The following is a 19,628-nucleotide window of genomic DNA, read 5'->3' as shown; positions in this document are numbered from 1 at the left end:
CACTGGCTATATTTAAGAGGGAGTTAGATGTGGCCCTTGTGGCTAAAGGGATCAGGGGGTATGGAGAGAAGGCAGGTACAGGATACTGAGTTGGATGATCAGCCATGATCATATTGAATGGCGGTGCAGGCTCGAAGGGCCGAATGGCCTACTCCTGCACCTATTTTCTATGTTTCTAATGATTTAAGCTTGTAATCTAGACAAATGATTTAGATGTGAATATAAGAAGTATAATCAGCAAGCTTGCATATATCGATCACTCCGTGAGATGTGCAGAGGAATGGCAGATGAAATTTAATCCTGATAAGAGTGTGATGACATTCTTTGGGGGAGCTAATAGTCTAAAAGACATTAAATGGTAGAATCTTAGGGAGTATTGAAGAACAGAGGGACCTTGATGTAGAAGTTCAAAGATCCCTGAAGGTGACAGCGCAGGTAGATTGATGGTGAAGAAGGCACATCCGATACTTCGCATTATTAGCTGGCAAACAAAATAGGAGCAGGGAATTCATGGTACAGCTGTAAAAAACATTGGTTAGGCTACAGGTGTGCTATTGTGTATAATTCTGGTCTCCACAGTATAGGAAGGATGTGATTCTGCAGGACAGAGTACAGAGGAGATTCACAAGGGTATTGCCTGCTATCTTTTCAGTTATGAGGAAAGACTGGATGGTGTGAGAGCAGAGCAGAAAAAGAAGGGGCCGGATTGATATATACGAAATTGAGGGGCATTCAAATAATTGATGGTGAGAGACTTGTCCCCATTGCAAGGGGGTGTAAGACTCTAACAACAATTAAGTAATTAGATTAATACTTCAATCACCCAGACGTACAAGGCTGTGGGGTGCCGATAAATGGAACTAGTATAGGTGTGTCTATGACTTGGAGAATATCGCACAGTACAGCATAAGAACATGCCCTTCGGCCCACACTGCCGAACATGATGCCAAGACCATCTCTTATCTACCTGCACATAACCCATATCCCTCCTTATAGCTATCCAAATGTCTCTTAAATACCACTATCATATCTGCCTCAACCATCAACCCCAGCAGCATATTCCAGGCACTCCCCACCATCTGTAAATAAAAAAAGTTGCACTGCACATCTCTTTTAAAATTTGCCCCTCTCACATTAATGCTATGCCCTCTAATAGTTGATTTTTTGATCCTGGGGGAAAAAGGTTTCTGCCCATCTACCATATGGTGTCTCATAAACATCTGATGAAAGAATGGGTCGACTGGGCTTATATTCACTGGAATTTAGGATGAAAGGGTATCTTATAGAAACATGTAACATTCTTAAAGGATTGGATAGGCTAAATGCAGGAAAAATGTTCTCAATGTTGGGGGAGTCCAGAACCAGCGACCACTGTCTAAGAATAAAGGGCGGCCATTTAACACTGAGATTAGAAAAAAACGTTTTCACCCAGAGAGTTGTGAATTTGTGGAATTCTCTGCCACAGAAGGCAGTAGAGGTCAATTTGCTGGTTTGCAAGTGTTAGATTTAGCTCTTCGGGCTAAAGGATTCGAGGGATACGAAGGGAAAAACAGGAACATGGTACTGATGCAGGAGCCAGGATCATACTGAATGGCAGTGCTGCCTCGATGAGCCGAATGGCCCACTCCTGCACCTATTTTTCTGTTCTATGTCTCTCATTATATGCTTCCATCTGGTCTCCCTACAACTTCCTGCATCTAAAGAAAACAAGCCAAGTCTGTTTAATCTTTCCTTGTAACTAATTCCCCTTAATCCAGGTAAACCTGCTATGTACACTTTGCAAAGCCTCCACATCCCTCCTGTAATGTGGTGACCAGAACTGCACGCAATGCTCCAAATACAGCCTAACCAAATCCTATCAATGTACATCATTACTTCCTGACTCTTATACTTAATGCTCCACCTCTGAAAGCAAGCACACCATATGCCTTCTTTACCATTCTGTTGACTTTTGTTGCCACTTTTAGGGAGTGATGGACTTGGACACGTAGCATTTTAAATCATAACAAAACTATGATTCCTAAGTAGGCATATTGGCATGTAGTGTGGTGGTATCTTGCTAGAATATACATTGGAAATGCATCCAATTAATGTAAGTTGAACATGAGTTCAAGATGGGACAGTGTCTTGAATCCAAGTTTACCATTGATCCGAAGATGGAAGGCAATATAAGATGTACAGATGAAAGCATTAAATTACATTGGCAGGTATATTTTAAGTTTGGGTAAATATGAGCTCATCTAAAAATAGAATCCAGAAATTCTGAACCCTTGGGTACGTAGCACAAATCCTTGAGGCAAAGGATGTTTGGAGGAGAGGGATGCCTGTGGAAATGGTGGGATTTGCTGGATATTGGGGCCTGGGCCTTGGCGATTGCAATGCAGGGGCAAAAATGGAGAATGATAAGGCCTGAGGCTCCAATGGGTTAGTAGTATCAGGTTCAAATGAGGATTCAATTGGTTGGGGAAGTGTGTGTGAATGTGTGTTGCCAAATTAATGTAATAAAAGCATGTCACCCATAAATCAAATAAGGAATTCAAAATAAACTATTTTATTCAATGGTGAGCAGGTGACATGGTTGCATTTAAGGGATACTGGATAGCAGACTAGAGTAAAAATGCTACAACAATTTATTGAGGGTTTGGCTCGTAGAACTTCATGAATTATATTATTATTTTTTGTAGGTGGACATGTATGTTTGTCTGATATGTGGACAAGGTAATGAAGAAGATCGACTTTTGCTTTGTGATGGGTGTGATGATAGTTACCACACTTTCTGTCTGATTCCTCCCCTACATGATGTTCCCAAGGGCGATTGGAGGTGTCCAAAATGCCTGGCTCAGGTTGGTAACTGGAATGCAACCTTGGACATTTGTTGCCATTACTGCTTTTGCTTTCAGTTAAGTTTATTAATTTGCAAAGTTTAAAACTGAAATGTAGGCTGAAGCTAGTCTGTTGTAGGAATTCATGGATTTTACTAAATAATATGTTTAATTTCAAAGCATGACACTTTTTACCATTGTGCCCTGTGTAATGGGTGTGACTGGATGTATACTTGGTATGAAGATATTAGTAGCTGTCAGAAACACAAAGTAATTAAAATGTAATTCTAACACAGTAAATGTATCCATGATGTCAACATTGGCATTCAAGTTTCTTTTAACAAGCTCTTCGTTTTGGATCTGGCAGTCATTGACTTGCAGCACAAGGTTAACTAAATTCTAATTAGTTAAAACTGTCATGTTTAACTACCATATTTCCCAGCAATGAAAACGCTATATTTTTTTTTTACCCAAATATGAGGCACGAAAATTTGCCTGCGTCTTTGAGGCCGAAGGTTGGGTTCTTAGCCAAGAAAGATAGACTTGGCGATCCTTAAGTACAGCAACATCAAAAATGATGTTGCTGTACTGAGGGATAGCCAAGTCTATTTCTCATTGCTGCCAGCTGATGGGAAGCAACTGTAAAGTGGGATGTGGCTGTAAAAGGACAGTGCTGCTGGGGGGGGGGGGGGGGGGGGGGGGGGGGAGGGAAGAGTTCCTTTCACAGCGTGTGGGGAGTCTGACCCGGGTCAGCATGGCCTGGGCTGCACAAATTGACTGGGCTGCCAGGAGTAAAGTTGCGGGGAGGGCAGGAGCGTTGAAAAGCAAAGGGTCGGGGATCATGCCAGCAACTCACTCACCGCTGCCGCGGAGCCACTGCATTGTGGCCGGGGAGGGAAGTAGTTCGGGTGGCTGCGAGCGGAACCTGGGCGCTACAGCCAGACCTGGGGCAAGCGAGCAGACCTGGGCGCAACAGCCAGACCTGGGGAAGTAAGCCGACCTGTGAACCGCAGCCATTCGGGGGGGGCACTCAGCCGACCTGGGTGTCACAGCCAGACCTGGGGCAAACGAGCCGACCTGGGCGCAACAGCCAGACCTGGCGCAAGCGAGCCGACCTGGGAACTGCAGCCATTCGCGGGGCACGCAGCTGACCTGGGTGTCACAGCCAGACCTGAGGCAAGCGAGCCGAACTGGGCGCAGCAGCCAGACCTGGCGCAAGCGAGCCGACCTGGGAACTGCAGCCATTCGCGGGGCACGCAGCTGACCTGGGTGTCACAGCCAGACCTGAGGCAAGCAAGCCGACCTGGGAACTGCAGCTATTCGCAGGGCACGCAGCTGATCTGGGTGTCACAGCCATTCGCGGGGCACGTAGCCGACCTGGATGTCACAGCCAGACCTGAGACAAACAAGCCGACCTGGGCGCTACAGCCAGTCCCGTAGCACGCAGGCGACCTGGGAACTGCAGCCGTTCCCGGGGCACGCAGCCGACCTGGGAACTGCAGCTAGACCTGGGGCAAGCGAGCCGACCTGGGCGCTACGGCCACACCTGGGGCAAGTGAGCCGACCTGGGTGCAACAGCCACACCTGGGGCAAGCGAGCCGACCTGGGAACTGCAGCTAGTCCCGGGGACGCAAGGGATCTGGGAACTGGAGCCAGTCCCGATGACGCGAGGGATGTGGGAACTGCAGCCAGTCCCGGGGCACGCCGGTGATGTTGCCGACCCCTGGACTAAATCAAACACTTGATCCTGTCCCGCCATCGTCTTTTTCAAAATTTAGCAACTTAAATTGGGGGTGCGTCTTCGACCCATGTGCGTCTTCATTGCCGGGAAATACAGTATGTGTGGTCCTAAATCTTCACAACGCTACACTGCTAATTTCTTCATCTTGTGACAAAGTTTGCAGATCCCACAAAATGCACAGAAATTTAGTGGAAGCAAATCATTCTTAATCTCAAAGGACTGAATGTGAATTATTGATTAACTCGGTAATGACGATCTTCTATATGTGTACTTATATTTGATGCAGTCTATAGGTTTTTGATGCAATTCGGATGACGGGCTGGTCAATGAAGATGTCTGTGGGATCCAAGGTAGTTCCCCCCCCCCCCGGTCATGACTGACCATGGGTGACTCGGTCATGACTGACCATGGGTGATGCATCCTAGTTTGCAGGCGATGTGTGGTCGGATGCAAGCCTGGGCGATGTCATATGGAGGACAGGCTGTTGCCCATGCAGCACGTCCCCCCTCTCCACATCGCTGGTCGATCCAAAGGAACAGCAGGGCCGTTACAGTTTGGCACCAGCGCTGTCGCAGGAGCTGCCAGAGCGAGGTTGTAGACAACGACGAACTGCCTTAGGGGCTCCAACTCTGGATTTTCTTGAAGTTTACTCCAGGAGCCTTTTCCATGACTGGATATGGCCACAAGGCAGTGGAGGTTTTAAATCAGAATTTTCCCTCGCATAGATGGCTGACGAGCCCCATCTGCCCGAGACTCATGGGAGCAGGAGCATCTACCTTCCCGTGCAGGTCTATAGCACCAGCCCAAGGTAGCGTGGCAGAATGTATGCCAATTTATCCCATGGACAGAAAACAAAGATAAACGATTTGCAGGTGTTTTTGTGACTGGAAGATTGTTGCATCATTTTGGTTCCACGCAGCTCAGTAATTGGTTCCTTGGTTTGTGCTATAAATTATTTAGTAAGTTAATAGTGGCACAGTGGCGCAGCTGGTAGAGCCGTTACCTCAGTGCCAGAGACCATGGTTCGATCCTGACTTTGGGTGTTGTCAGTGTGGAGTTTGCATGTTCTCCCTGTGTCTTTGTAAGTTTGTAGGTTAATTGAAAAAAAATCCCTGAGTGTGTTGAGAGTGGATGGGAAAGTGGGATAACATAGAAATTAGTCTGAATGGGTAATCGACAGTTGGTGTGAATCAGTGGCCTAAGGACTTGTTTCCTTGCTGTATCTCTAAACTAAAGGTGTGGTCAGTAAGGTAAAAATGGAGAAGATTTACAAGGGTGTTGCTAAGACTAGACATTTTTAACAATGGAGGCTTGGGATGATTGAACTTTGAAATAATGAATGATTAGGGCAAAGCAACATTTTCTTTCGAGTGGACATGGGTTTAACGTAATTGATAGAAAGATTAGAAGGGGATGAGGGTTTTCTTTTACGTCTAGAGGGTGGTAGGCGTCTGCAACTTACTGGTTGAAAGGTGGAGGAAGTGAAAATGCTCTTTGCATTAAATGTGTACTTGGAGCAGTCACCCGTGGGGCTACAGCCCAAGTGATGGTAAATAGGACTAGGGTTGCCACAAGTTATTTTTCAACAGACAGGAGTGGAACAGATAGCTTCCTTACATTTTGGATTTTAGAAACATAGAAACATAGAAATTAGGTGCAGGAGTAGGCCATTCGGCCCTTCGAGCCTGCACCGCCATTCAATATGATCATGGCTGATCATCCAACTCAGTATCCCGTATCTGCATTCTCTCCATACCATACCAGTGCTTCAAATTCTGACGACTACATTTTGGCAAAGCTATATTTTGCCAAAATATGTGCACCTTTATTCCTCGGGTTCTCATGCTTATCTACTTTCCAGGTCAGTTAAATAAATAGTCTACAGTCCAGGCAGTTTAAGACTGTCTTGTAGGGAACATTTTCTAGCCCTTTCTATGTGAATTTGGGTAACATTGATAGATTTACTCACTTGTCTGCTTATTTCTCTTTTTAGGCATATTATTAGGCTGTTCAGTTGACAGAAGAAGTGACTCCATTAAATTGCATTTTCTTTCAGCAAGTATTTTTGCCTTGTTCAGTTCAGCCCTTAAAGGAGTCTTTGAACACGACTGTCACCTGATAAGCTGATTACCTTGAGATATCCTATCCTTCGCCATTAAACTTTGCATTTACAACACATTGTGATAGTGGTTAAATAGTTCTGTATATCCCCACATTTATTTTGATATATTATCTATAGCAGCAATTAATGTAGGAAGCCTGCCATGGGTTAAGCACTGCCTGAACATTTTTATTTTGATTATTACAGGAGTGCAGCAAACCTCAAGAAGCTTTTGGGTTCGAACAGGCTCCTAGGGACTACACACTCCGCGCATTTGGAGAAATGGCAGATGCCTTTAAATCGGACTACTTCAATATGCCAGTTCATGTGAGTGTGCTTTGTTTGGAAAAAAAATGTTGGAGCTTGTTACCCAAACTTTCTTTGTATTAATTTAAATAACCATGCTTTGCTCAGGCATTCTTGTCAGTATGTTGGGAATATATATATATATCAATGTTAAGTTCGAGCATAAACTCTTCAGTCAAATCTTAATGTAGAACAATGGATATTTTATAGTTTGCAAAGAAACAAAAATTCCGTACAGAGTAATTATTTTATTTCTCTCCTCTCACCCCATCCTAAATTATAAATCCGTCAAAATACAGATGGTTCCAACGGAGCTTGTGGAGAAGGAATTTTGGCGTTTGGTTAGTACCATTGAAGAAGATGTTACAGTGGAATATGGAGCTGACATTGCATCTAAAGAATTTGGTAGTGGCTTTCCCATCAAAAATGGCAAAATTAAATTACGACCTGATGAACAGGTATGGCTGTTGCTTTAAATTTATAAGATTCTGGGAAACACTATTCTTGGCCTTAATGTCAACTGAGTTTTTCAGTAAGTCTTACAATTTCCCTTTGTGATAATGGTAAAACTGCATAAGTAGCAAAATAACCAGTTGCTCAACCACAATTTGAAGCCCAAGTATGGCCAAATTACATGCTGAGATACTCTCTTTAGTAAATTCCCTGTGTTACTGTTTTCCCTGATACTAAACATTATGAAAAATTATTTGGTGAATTTCAACTAAGATTAACCAGCCGGATTATAGACATAATTCAACAAAATGTAATTCCAAATTCTTATTAACTAGTAAAGCCAATTGCAGTTGGCATTCATGCATCAGTGAAGGAACAGTAAGCTATAGAACACGTTAGTTTACTGCGTACAGTGACGCCTATTGCTTTTAATAGTTTTAATCTGTTCACTGGTAATATTTTTGGGTGTACTTATCAGCAAGGACATCTAAAATTTGAGATGAAGTTGTCACAGGTGAGACTTTCCTGTGCATAATTACTCTCAAGGTGACGGTGAGCTGCTCATGAATTGTTCTAATTCTTGTGATAAGTGTTGCACATGATTGATAGGTGTCAAATTTCAGGATTTGGACCCATTGATGCTGAAGAAGTTATTTTCATGTCAGGCTGTTATGTTGCTTGGGAAGATAATTTATAAGTGCTGCTGTTGTTTTTTGTCTGTTGACTTTGTCATACTTTGTGGTAAAGGTTGGATGGTTGGGAGACATAGTTGAAGTAGCTTTCATAAGTAACTGCCAATGAAGTTCCGAATGCAATTGTGAAGGGTGGTGGATTGGGTGGGGGGGGGGGGGCTTTTGAGCAGGTGGCATTATCCTTTTTTCTTTTATCACTTCACTGTTGTTAAAACTACACTTGTGTAATCGAGTGGAAGGTTTTCCATAATGTTCCTGACTTGTGTCATGCATTTGGTGCTGATATGGTGATAGGAGGCGTCCGAATTTGTATTTCATTTATCACAGTTGCATAACACACATTTAGCTTCTAATTGCTCAAAATCTGCACACAAAATGGTACAATCTTAAATTGGACGGAGGAACAGAAAATCTAATGATGTTTGTATTACAGAGCTTTGAAGATAGTAGGATAGATTGAAGATCTTTTGTTCTTCGAGGTGATAAGAGGCTCAAAACCATAAAAAGCAGGTTTTCATGCATTAATAAACTGATCAAGCCCCGAAAGGCGTATAGTGTCGAATTTTGGGAAACGATACTGTAGGAAGAATTTGTGGTCCTTGGAGAGTGCAAAATAGATCAAGAATCAGAGCAGTAATGAGGGCTTCATTCTGTTGAGGAACTAGGCAGATTGTTGATACTGTGCTTAGAATGGAAAACAATTAATTGTAGAGTGGAAAATTATAACTCGTTTTTTTTGGAGTAAAGGTGAGGAATATTTTGCAGCAGCAGGAAGATCATAATCAAGAAGAGATTTCAGGTGATCGACTTTTGTTCAGTGTTTTCATGCAACAAATTCTTATGACAATGTGGTGAACGTTGAGTTTGTTAAAATGAAGTAATAGACAATAGGTGCAGGAGTAGGCCATTTTGCCCTTCGAGCCAGCACCACCATTCAATGTGATCATGGCTGATCATCCCCAATCAGTATCCCGTTCCTGCCTTCTCCCCATATCCCCTGACTCTGCTATTTTTACGAACCCTATCTAGCTCTCTCTTGAAAGCATCCAGAGAACCTGCATCCACTGCCCGCTGAGGCAGAGAATTCCACAGACTCACCACTCTCTGTGAGAAAGTGTGTCCTCCTCTGTTCTAAATGGCTTACTCTTTGTTCTTAAACTGTGGCCCCTGGTTCTGTAATCCAGTGGTTGATTGTTGAAGTTGAGTTTATGCAGCGATGAACTGCTGATGTCCAGTTTTTTGGACACTGATCATGTTGAAGTCGTGTCAGTAACAGAAATAAATTATCCTAAACTATACAAAGCCACTGTAATTCTGAAATCTGATATTTTTTGTGTCTCTTTACTTGAAGGAGTACCTGGATTCTGGATGGAATTTAAATAATATGCCTGTTCTGGAACCTTCAGTCCTGACTCATGTCAGTGCAGATATTTGTGGAATGAAGTTACCTTGGCTGTACGTGGGAATGTGCTTCTCCTCCTTTTGCTGGCATATTGAGGATCACTGGAGCTATTCGATCAATTATCTACATTGGTGAGAAAGTCACTAACTTGCAAGAAGGTTTTGCTTCAGATGTAAAATTTAAGATTGTCACCAACTTTTTAAATTAACTGATCATGCAGAAATGAAGAGCAACAGTTTGCTCAACTACTCAACATTGATGGTATAAGTTTGCAGGGGCTAGAACCAAGTGCTAAGAACACAAGAAGCAGAATATAGTGTAAGAACATAAGAAGCAGGAGCAAATGTGGGCCTTTTAGCCCTGAACACAATTATGTCATTCAAAAAGGTCATGGATGCTCTTCAATACCAGTTTTCTGTATTAACATTGTGTCCCTTGATTCCCCTAATATCCAAAAATCACTTAATTGTTTATTCTTCCCAGAGCCACCACAGCTTTCTTGGAAAATGACATATTCACAATCCACTGAGTGAATAATGTTTTTTCTCACCTGTCATAAAGAGCTGACCTTTTAATTTGAAACTTACCTATGTCTAAATAATTGCACAGAATAATTGCACACTGCCTCACCTTTTCTCTTATAACAAAACTATAATTCCAGGAAACAGTCTGGTATACCAGTCTGGCATTCCCTCTATGTAGACCCACGTATAGGTGGGGAGTCCAAACTTTCTCTCTCTTCCAGGTGTGGTTTCACCAAGGCCCTAGCATGATTGGATTAAGACACCTTTACTCAAATAAACTTGTAATGAATGGAAATAGATTGTTTGCCTTCCTAATTGGTTGCTATGCCTGCATGTTAGCTGTCAATAATCTTTTATGTATAAGGATGGATAGGATGATCTGAACATCTTTCAATCTGTTAACGTTTACAAAATACTCTACTTTTCTATTTTTTTAACCACAGTGGATGACTTCTCATATGTCTACATTATGTTCTATTTGTTTTGTTCTTGCCTCTGAATTTTCCTGTGCACTCTCTCTGCATCATCACTGAATCATAGAGACATACAACTCTCACATTAAACAAGCCCGTTTTATGTCATTAATATATTTAAATATTATTACATTTGGTTCTTCCAAATCATTGATGGGAATTGTGCAACCTTAACGCTCGTATCTATGGCCTCCTATTCGTCACATTCTCCCACTCCCAATCAATGTATTCTTATGTGCTTATTCATAATCCACATCAGTATATTGCCCCAATCCTTGTGCACTGATTTTGTTTTATAACCTGTTGTGTAGCATCTCATTGAAGACTGTCTGAAAGTCCTTATACCCTATCTACTTTGCTCGCTGAAACTTCAAGAAACTCAGATTTGATCATGATCATCTTTTCATAAATCAATGTTGACATTCCCTAATCTTAATTACTTTTGAAGTTGCTGCTTGCCATTAACTTAATTATAGGCTTTCCTTTTGGCATGGAGAAAAAAGTAGGACCTTATACTTTATTCTTATCCTTAACCAAATTATAATTATACAAAAAATATTCCAAGCTGCACTGTCAGTATATGCTGTATTGTTCCAGAAATTACTGTCAGATGAGCTGGAGAAAGCTGGGTAATCTTATGATGTTATCAGTATTTTTGCAGGGTTTTTTTGGGCAGTACTCAGCTTGGATGCTTAATTGTGTATGTTGCCCACATGTTGAATATTGTGATAAATTAGTGTTTTAAACTTTAATTCTTTAGCATTCTGGGGGTTGAGATGGGGAAGGAACTTTATTGAGCCCTAACTGTCAACATCAATCATTTTTTTTACCGTTATTAAGTTTTGTAGGAGTGGAAGCAAATACAAGACTTTTTTAATAAAATAAATTCCATTATTTTTGTTTAAAATCTTTAACTTATTCCAAGGTATAAACTGTCTGAATGTTAACTAAATAATAGGGAAAAAACTGCAAGTGCTGGGATTATGAAATAAAACAAAGCATGCTGGAGTTACTCTGCAGGTCAGGCATAATCATGTGTAGAGGGAACCAATTAATATTTTGAGTCCATGATTTTTCATCAGTCGCAGAACAAGCGAGTCAAACAAATTTTAAATGCAGTGAAAGGTGAGGTGTGAGATAATTGTCAAAATGCCAATTATGTTGAATGCCTTAAAGGGTTACTCTGGTTGAAGTTTAAGGAAGGAATTTCATGGCTTGGTGACCAAATGTTTGAATTGGAGGAACATAAATGTTCTGAGGGTGGTAAACCACAAGACAACCAAATATGAAGGATTTTGTCACAATAGGTAACGTGGGAACTGAGAGCCAGTGTAGGTCAAACATTTGGGAAATGAGAATGGGTTATTTAAAGTATAAGGGTTGAATTACTTTTTAAAAATTTCATGGAGAATTGGGCCAAAAATGGTGATGGACATTATTACAAAGATTATAGTAGACCGTTAAACCTATGTTAACATAATAGTCAGGTTATTGAACTGGAGATTGAAGGTTTGAACTAAGTATGTAGAGAAATGTTCAAATCCCCCTGTGCCAATGGAGAAATTAAATTTGATTAAATACGGCTCTTATTTGTAATATTACCAGCGAAAAAACCCTTCTAGGTCTTAAGACAATGTATCCAAGGAAGGCAACCGATGCGACTTCAGACCTGAGGCAATATGGTAACATTTAACTAATCTCTGAACCGCTCCAGCAAATCTGACATTAACCGATATATATTAAAACAAACAAATGTAGAACCCCACCTCAGATTTAATGAAAACACAAATCCTTACAACTTGCCTTAACTATCTCTGTGGATCTAAGAAAAACTTGGGTAAGCTGCCCTGCAAAGCAGCTGCTTCATGTTACCATTGTCAAATATTGTAGACTCCCATCGTGATTCCTGGGTATGTCCTATCCATTAATAGTAGAGATCTACCAAGATGGTGCCAGTGATATATAGGATTACACTGAGAATCCTCATCATTGAAAATGTATTATTTAGTGAAATAAACTTGGAATAAATGCTGGTATAAGAAATTACCTGCAAATTACCATCCAATTGATAAAAAACAGAGCTGTATGCATTCAACACCATTCTGAAAAAGTATTGCGGACATTCTTTTCCCCATATGTTTTGCTTTTCACAATGGCAAACAGGCAACCAACTGACTGGAAATACTGATCATTTTGTTGTTAATGCTCATTGTATTTCTCAAAATGCTGGTAGTATCTTCAATACATAGACAGCATGAAAAATAAGCCATGGTCTTGGTGAATGACAGAATAGGCACAAGGCCAAATGGCCTGCTCCTGCTATAATTTCTTATGTTCTTCTTGCATTCCCTTCTCACTGACAATAAATGCTAGGTTTCTTAGTGATACCTATATACCACAAAATGCTTGGCAAGGAAATAATATAGTATCAATTGCTCAGATTAGATTTAAAATTACGCTATAGCTTTGAACATTCTGAATTCTCCAAGGCATTGGATAAGGAATGAAGTTCATGGCCGGAACCTAAATGGCTCCATCATATTTGTTCTGAGGAAACTTTTCCTCATTCATTAAAGTGTGTCTGTCAAGCAGCCTGAAAATGCTGATGTAGTGTAGGGATCCAAACATGGTGGATTTGTCATCCGCATTATGCAAAGTGTCACAATTTCAAATGTTTCTCAGGAATAGCATTTGGAGCTGTTAATTTATTCTGACATTTTGGGGTTTTTTGGTAAATTTCCATTAAAAATAATCTTAAAATCATGTGAATTTGGATTTAATGGTAGGAACGGAAGGATTTTTGAGGTGTAGCATCAGATAGAATTTGTTTTTTTAGAGAAAATCCACAGAAGGTTGCCCTTGGAATCTCTAAAATATAGAATGTATTGGAGATATGGATGGACTTGTCTATAGGTTTACTTGAATTAGTATAGTTTTCAGAATGCTTGGGTAAATAGCAAATTAAATCAGATTAGATGACATATCTAACATTGCTCGTGCAATCATAAATGTAAATGTATAAAATGGCTCAACTGTTCAATAGTTCAGAGCATTTAGAACTCAAGATTTTGTGTGAAATTAGGAAAAAAAGGAAGTGATTGTGGGTGGGAAGGTAGTGTAGGTAAAACAAAGCACACTTTCCATTTCTACAGAATGTGCGGAGATAAATGCATCTTGTCATTTGCAGATAATTTAGCCTGTATCTATGTCTCTTGCATCCCATTCTGATTTTAGTGTTCAGTTGACGGGTATGAAGGGCTCTGAATTATTGCCATATTTTTTTCTGTAGGTACTACTATCTTGGCAAAATATTTGTTTTTTATTTGAGTTGTATAGGGTTCTCTCATTAGGCAACAGATATAATTGTTTCAGCATTGGATGTCAACAATTTTTCAGAATGATCTCAAATCCACTACCACCTGTAATTTAAAAAGAGTCCTGATAGTTTATTTATATTTTGATCAGTTTTCCATAAACAGTAGAGTGCTTTATAATCTCAAATTCATGGATTCTAATTTTCTTTTAAAACTAATTAGGGGAGAGCCTAAGACATGGTATGGAGCACCAGCATACGTGGCAGAACAGCTGGAGAGTGTTATGAAGAGACTGGCGCCTGAGCTGTTTGAATCCCAGCCTGACCTTCTGCATCAGCTGGTCACCATCATGAATCCTAACACTCTGATGGCTCACGGAGTGCCAGTACGTATTGCAGATCTCCATGCAGCCCTGAGATCCTGATTTTAAACTTAGATTTTATATTTTAACAAAGAATTGCCAGAGATGCATCAGTTATCAATTTGAAGCAAAGCTTTGGCAAAAACGATTGATAGTCTAGGCTTATTTTGCTTGGGATGGAATTGGAGAAATATTATTTTAAAAGAGTGTACTTCTAAGTGGTCATGGTATTTGGCAACTGAAGTAGAGTTATCAGCAGTGATGTGACCAATGTAATATTTGAGTATTGAATGCACTATATAGTAATTTACCTTTATATCCATCAAATAACACAATTCCAATAATTTTGGCCACAATATTTCCCAAATATCATGCATAGCTAGAATTGGTTACATTGCAGTTAATAACATTTATATATTTTATGCAACTTTTCGTAGAATCACACACATGTAGTTGCCACTTGAATGAATTGCCGTGCTTGGTTTATTTTTTCATCCTTTTTCTTTCCACATCCTGCTCTCTTATTGCTTCTGAAAATAATACCAGATCTGCCCAAAATGTTGATTCTAATATTAGAACCTATTTTTGCAAAGAAACTTTAGAAGTTTTACTTCATGGTCGCTGTTTTCTTTTAAACTGAAGAATCATTATCCATGGTACAATATTGCTGTATTTAAATTGTGACTGAAGATCAGAATTATCTTTCAATGTCCTAAATCACTTTATAGGCAGGCGTCATGAATATGGCTATATAATTTAAGTATCTATTCACGACTTACCCATATTAAAAACAAAAGCAGCACGTCCAAATGTAATCATACTCTGCTTTTGCATTTAGTCTTTGTTTTGCCAAGTTTGTAATTTTTTTTAAGCCCCAAATCAGCCTTTTGGGCATTTGAATTGATTATCTTTTATTAATGTAGTCACCTTTTCAGACTCGATTGAATGGCTGTTCATTTTCTTTGTAATTCATAATCATGACAATCATAATCAGTGCCATGTACAATCTGTAGGTTTGACGCTTGGCATAAAGACTTTCAATGGAATACGATGAATCATTCAATGCCATTTTTCATTCCTCATTTGCTTTGTCGTTCAAGGGTTTCCTAATAATTTTAATTATCAATTGCAAGTCTATAATTCACCCAGAGGGCCAATTCTAAGCCACATTGTAATAAAGGGGGTGACTTGGAGTTCAGCTGTAAAATAGTGGGACGGATGGCTAATTACCACTCTAGCTTGACCCAAGACCTGACAAATATGTAACTTGCCAATGAACAGATCAAATATAGGATGTTTCGTTATATTTTAGAATTGGTAAAATTTTAGAATTGGTAAAATAAGCTCGTGAAGACTCGTGAAGATTTTTCAACATGTTGAAAAATGTTCACGAGAGCCCCAAGTATCTACGAGCGTCTTTTACCGTAATTCTCCAAGTTCGAATCGGGAAACTCGGGAGAACTCTTGAATTAGCTCGTACAGTGGGACAGGCCCTTTATGTTCTTGCTTTTAACTGTTCAGAATTGTATGGCGTACTCCACGTACATCGAGAATAGTTTTCTGCACATATTAATCAATTTTAGCAGCATGCCCAAGTCTGCCCTTCATTCAGAAACGAAAATTCAGTCCCTCTCAATAATTATGTAAAAATGCGCATTGTTCCTCGGTGCTCTGAATCCACCCAAGCAAGTCAAGTAAAATAATTTCAAGCTTCAACTTTGGTGTTGAGTGTTTCTGTCACATTAATCGTCATCCCAAATCATTTTTTCTCCTAACATTTTATCCTGATTTGTCAATTTGTCTGAAAAACCTTCAACTTTGCCATCCAATGTGCCATTCTGCACAACACAGCCGTTGGTCACCACAGTTAAATTATCTTCTTTTGTGTCGCCACCTTTTATCCCAAACCAACCACTTTGCTCTTTCATAACCCACTTTCCATGTTAGTTTCTGTAAAAACCCCTAAATAATTTCCCAATGCAATTCAAAATCTCATTGTGTCTATGGCTCACCATTTTCTATATAGTAATTTTCAAGATGTTTGTTTGCCCTGTTCCTCTTTCACTGTCACTACCGATGTTTTTATTCTTATAAATGTTCTTGTTCCCCCTGATGTTTACCCTCTTGGTTCGGGTTCATGCCATGACTCTTGGGTATATCTGGCATACAACTAATACAGTCTACCAAACGTAGACTCAGTGACTGCTTCGCTAAACACTTGCACTCTGTCTGCCTCGGCCTATGCCAACCGTTTCAACTTTCCTTCCCATTCACATTTTGACCATTTTGTCCTGGGCATCCATTGCCAGAGTGAGGCCATGTGCAAATTGGAAGAACAACACCTCATTGGGTAACTTACAACCCAGCTGTATGAACATTGAATTCTCTAATTTTAAGTAACCTACTTACCCCCTATCTCCACCCTAGTCGTTGTAGCAGTCTCCACCTTTTTTTCCTCTTGAGATCACACCTTCATTAGCCAACAATGGGCTGACCTGCATCTGCGATTCCTTTGGGGGAAGCCCTGGCCCGGGGCGGCTCCTGGTCCGTTCCCTCCGCGGGTGCCGCCTGGCCCGCTGAGTTCATCCAGCACTCTGTGTTTTTTGTTTTGCTCTGGGGTTGAAGGCGGACACGGGGGGTTGGGATGGCTCAGCGGGACAAGCGGCAGCACTGGGGAGAGGGAGTGGGTGGCATTTCGGGTCGAGACACTTCTTCAGACAATCACAAGTGCTTTCACTGACGAGAGTTCAGTTCAGTTTGCACCAACGTTTACAAACCTCGGTCTCCGCTCACACCCGTCCGCACGGACCCCGGCACCTGCTCCTGCTGCCGGCCCTCTCCCTCCCTTCTCACCTTCCCTTCCATTCTTTCCTTCCCACCCTCCTTCCTCTCTCTCTTTTCCCTTCTCTCCTTCCCTCTCTCCCTTCTTTCTCTCCTTCCTCTCCCTCCCTCCCTTCTTTCTCTCCTTCCTTCCCTCCCCTCTTTCTCTCCTTCCTTCCCTCCCTTCTTTCTCTCCTTCCCTCCCTCCCTGCTTTCTCTACTTCCCTCACTCCCTTTTCTCCTTCCTCCCTTATCTCCTTCCCTTCTCTCCTTCCCTTTTTTTCCTCTTGAGATCACACCTTCCCTAGCCAACAATGGGCTGACCTGCCTGAGGTAATTTGTGGCCAGCCATGATTGGTCCCAGTCTTTTTCTGCTTCCAGCTTCAGCCACTTTCAGTCAGAAGAAGGGTCCCAACCAGAAACATCACCCAGCCTTTTTCTCCTGAGATGCTGCATGACCCGCTAGGTTACTCCAGCACTGTGTCTTTGGTATAAACCATCATCCGTAGTTCCTTGTTTCCACAATACAGTAATACAACTCATTAAACTATTTCATGGTCATAGAACATCGACATTGTGGCTCTTTGGCCCACTGTTTTCATGGCAACTATTGAATACATCCATCGTCTATTATATATTAAAACTGTGTGCGTGTGTTTGTGGATGGCAGATTCGGCCTTTGATTCCTTGCACTCCGTCATTTTTTCCATGTCGCTAGCTCATTCACTTTTACATTCAATTTTGCACTCAAAACATTTTTTCTTTTTATGTACCCATTTTTTAATAAAATCCTCCCCCCCCCCCCCCCCACTTGCTCATTTTGTCGCCTCCTGCTGGCCAGCGACCATAACGGCTGCTGACACCCGCCTCTGCTCCAAAAACGCCGACATTGTTCCCTGCCGCTGGTGCCCGGCCCGGCTCTGTCACGCTGCCTCAAGCCAAACATCGCAACTTCAACCGCTGCTTTGCCAGCGGGGAACAGCCAGCGCGACAGAGCCGACGTCTCAGAAGTGCCGAGGATGCGAGGCCTCACACTCTCTAACCGCCGCTTTCACTAACTTCATTCCACAGTGAGGTCAGTTCGGTAACAACACCCCCCACTTCACCTCTCTCCCCCATCCACTCCGCCCTCTCCCCCCCCCCCCTCCCCGTACTCGGAGTCTGAAGCGCCGAGTATGCGAGCCCATGGAGCTCTGAAACATCCTGAAAGTTCTGCAGAAGCCCGCCCGCCGCGGCCTTGCTCGGGGTCCACGCCCGTCCACATCCTCGCTCGGGTCCGGCGCCTGGTGGGGAGGCTGCTGCCGCAGGCCAAGCCCGGTTCAACGACCGCCCGCCCGCCGCCTCGCTCGGGGTCCTCGGGTAGATCCCCGCCCATGGCCTCCCTCCAGTCCGTGTCCGCCGCCCATTGCCTGGTGGGGAGGCTGCTGCCTGGGCTGGAGCAGAGCCTGGAGCTGGAGTGAGGGCCGCACCTCTCTTCCCCCTCTCCTCTCTCCTCCCCCCTCCCCATCTCCCTCTCCTCCCCCTCCTCCTCCCACCCCCATCCCTCTCTCCTCCCACCGCCCTTCCCTTTCCCCCCACCCCACCCCCCTTCCCTTCCCCCCCACCCCTTTCCCCCCCACCCCCCTTCCCTTTCCCCCCCACCCCCTTCCCTTTCCGCCCCCACTCCCCTTCCCTCCCCCCCCACCTCCCACCCCCTCCCCCTCTCTTGCACCACTCCCCGCTCCCCCTCACTCCCCACTCGTCCCCTCCCCCTCCCTCTCTCTCCCTCTCCCTTCCGCCTAACCGTCTCCCCCTCCTGTGTGTTTGGGGGTGGTTATTGTGAGTGTGATGCCGCAGCCCCCCCCCCCCCCCCGCAAACGCGTGTTGGGGAAACAGACCCAACGGGTCTGCACTTGGTCAAGTATCTATTAAAACTGTGTGTGTGGGTGTACAGCATTTTGCATTTGAAACGTATCTCCTCGAAAACCAGACGCAAAAACGCGGAGATTTTTACTATTTCGGTAGGGATTTAACTTACGATTGCATAAATGCACTCCTCTCTAAATTCGGTCAATTCTTTCCCCATATTTTGGTCACACAGCCCCCTCGTCACACACTCCCCATTCTCCTCCAGGCTTCTGCTGCCTTTACCGTTGGCAACTTCTTCAAGCTGTTTCTGCCGTTACCGATGGCAACGTCCCATTGTGATGTCATTGTCGGACTCGGCAGCTTGTGTAATTGAGAGCCCATTGTGATTGGTGGACTGAAATGGTATTGTGGCATCTTCACCAGAAGCTGCTGGAAAACTCTCTCAGAAGCCATTTTGGGCTTTTTTAAAAAACTAATCATCAATAACGTGAAATATAGCATGAAATCTGAAGGGAACCTGATTATGGCGTGGACGGGGAAAATGTAAGTAAGAATTTGGAACATTTTCAGCGCTGCCACATAGCATTTTGATGAAGATACAAATACACGGAGACATAGATACATACATCAGAGCTGCCAAGTAGTACTGATTTTCCGTATTTTGTACGGAAATACGATAAGAATACGGATGTACGGTTTTGCGTTGTTAAATACTGATTTTTTTAAAGTCCGTATTTAACAACGCAAAATCGACCATGGATAATCGTAACA

The 19,628-nt window shown here is 42.4% G+C and overlaps 1 protein-coding gene across 2 annotated transcripts in view; it reads left to right on the top strand.

Moving 5' to 3' along the window:
• The window catches only part of kdm5b (lysine demethylase 5B), a 109,289-nt gene that overhangs the window by 31,490 nt on the left and 58,171 nt on the right, over nt 1–19,628 (top strand). For both annotated transcript variants that reach the window (XM_033042666.1, XM_033042668.1), the window contains exons 8-12: nt 2,685–2,843; nt 6,872–6,991; nt 7,270–7,428; nt 9,467–9,648; nt 14,051–14,213. In XM_033042666.1, coding sequence (XP_032898557.1) covers nt 2,685–2,843; nt 6,872–6,991; nt 7,270–7,428; nt 9,467–9,648; nt 14,051–14,213 — 783 coding nt within the window. The remainder of the gene's footprint in view (nt 1–2,684; nt 2,844–6,871; nt 6,992–7,269; nt 7,429–9,466; nt 9,649–14,050; nt 14,214–19,628) is intronic.

This window comes from Amblyraja radiata, chromosome 24 (genome assembly GCF_010909765.2).
Source record: "Amblyraja radiata isolate CabotCenter1 chromosome 24, sAmbRad1.1.pri, whole genome shotgun sequence".
NCBI lineage: Eukaryota > Metazoa > Chordata > Chondrichthyes > Rajiformes > Rajidae > Amblyraja > Amblyraja radiata.
The sequence above is the reverse complement of the archived record's forward strand: the minus strand, read 5'-3'. Positions and strand labels throughout refer to the sequence as shown.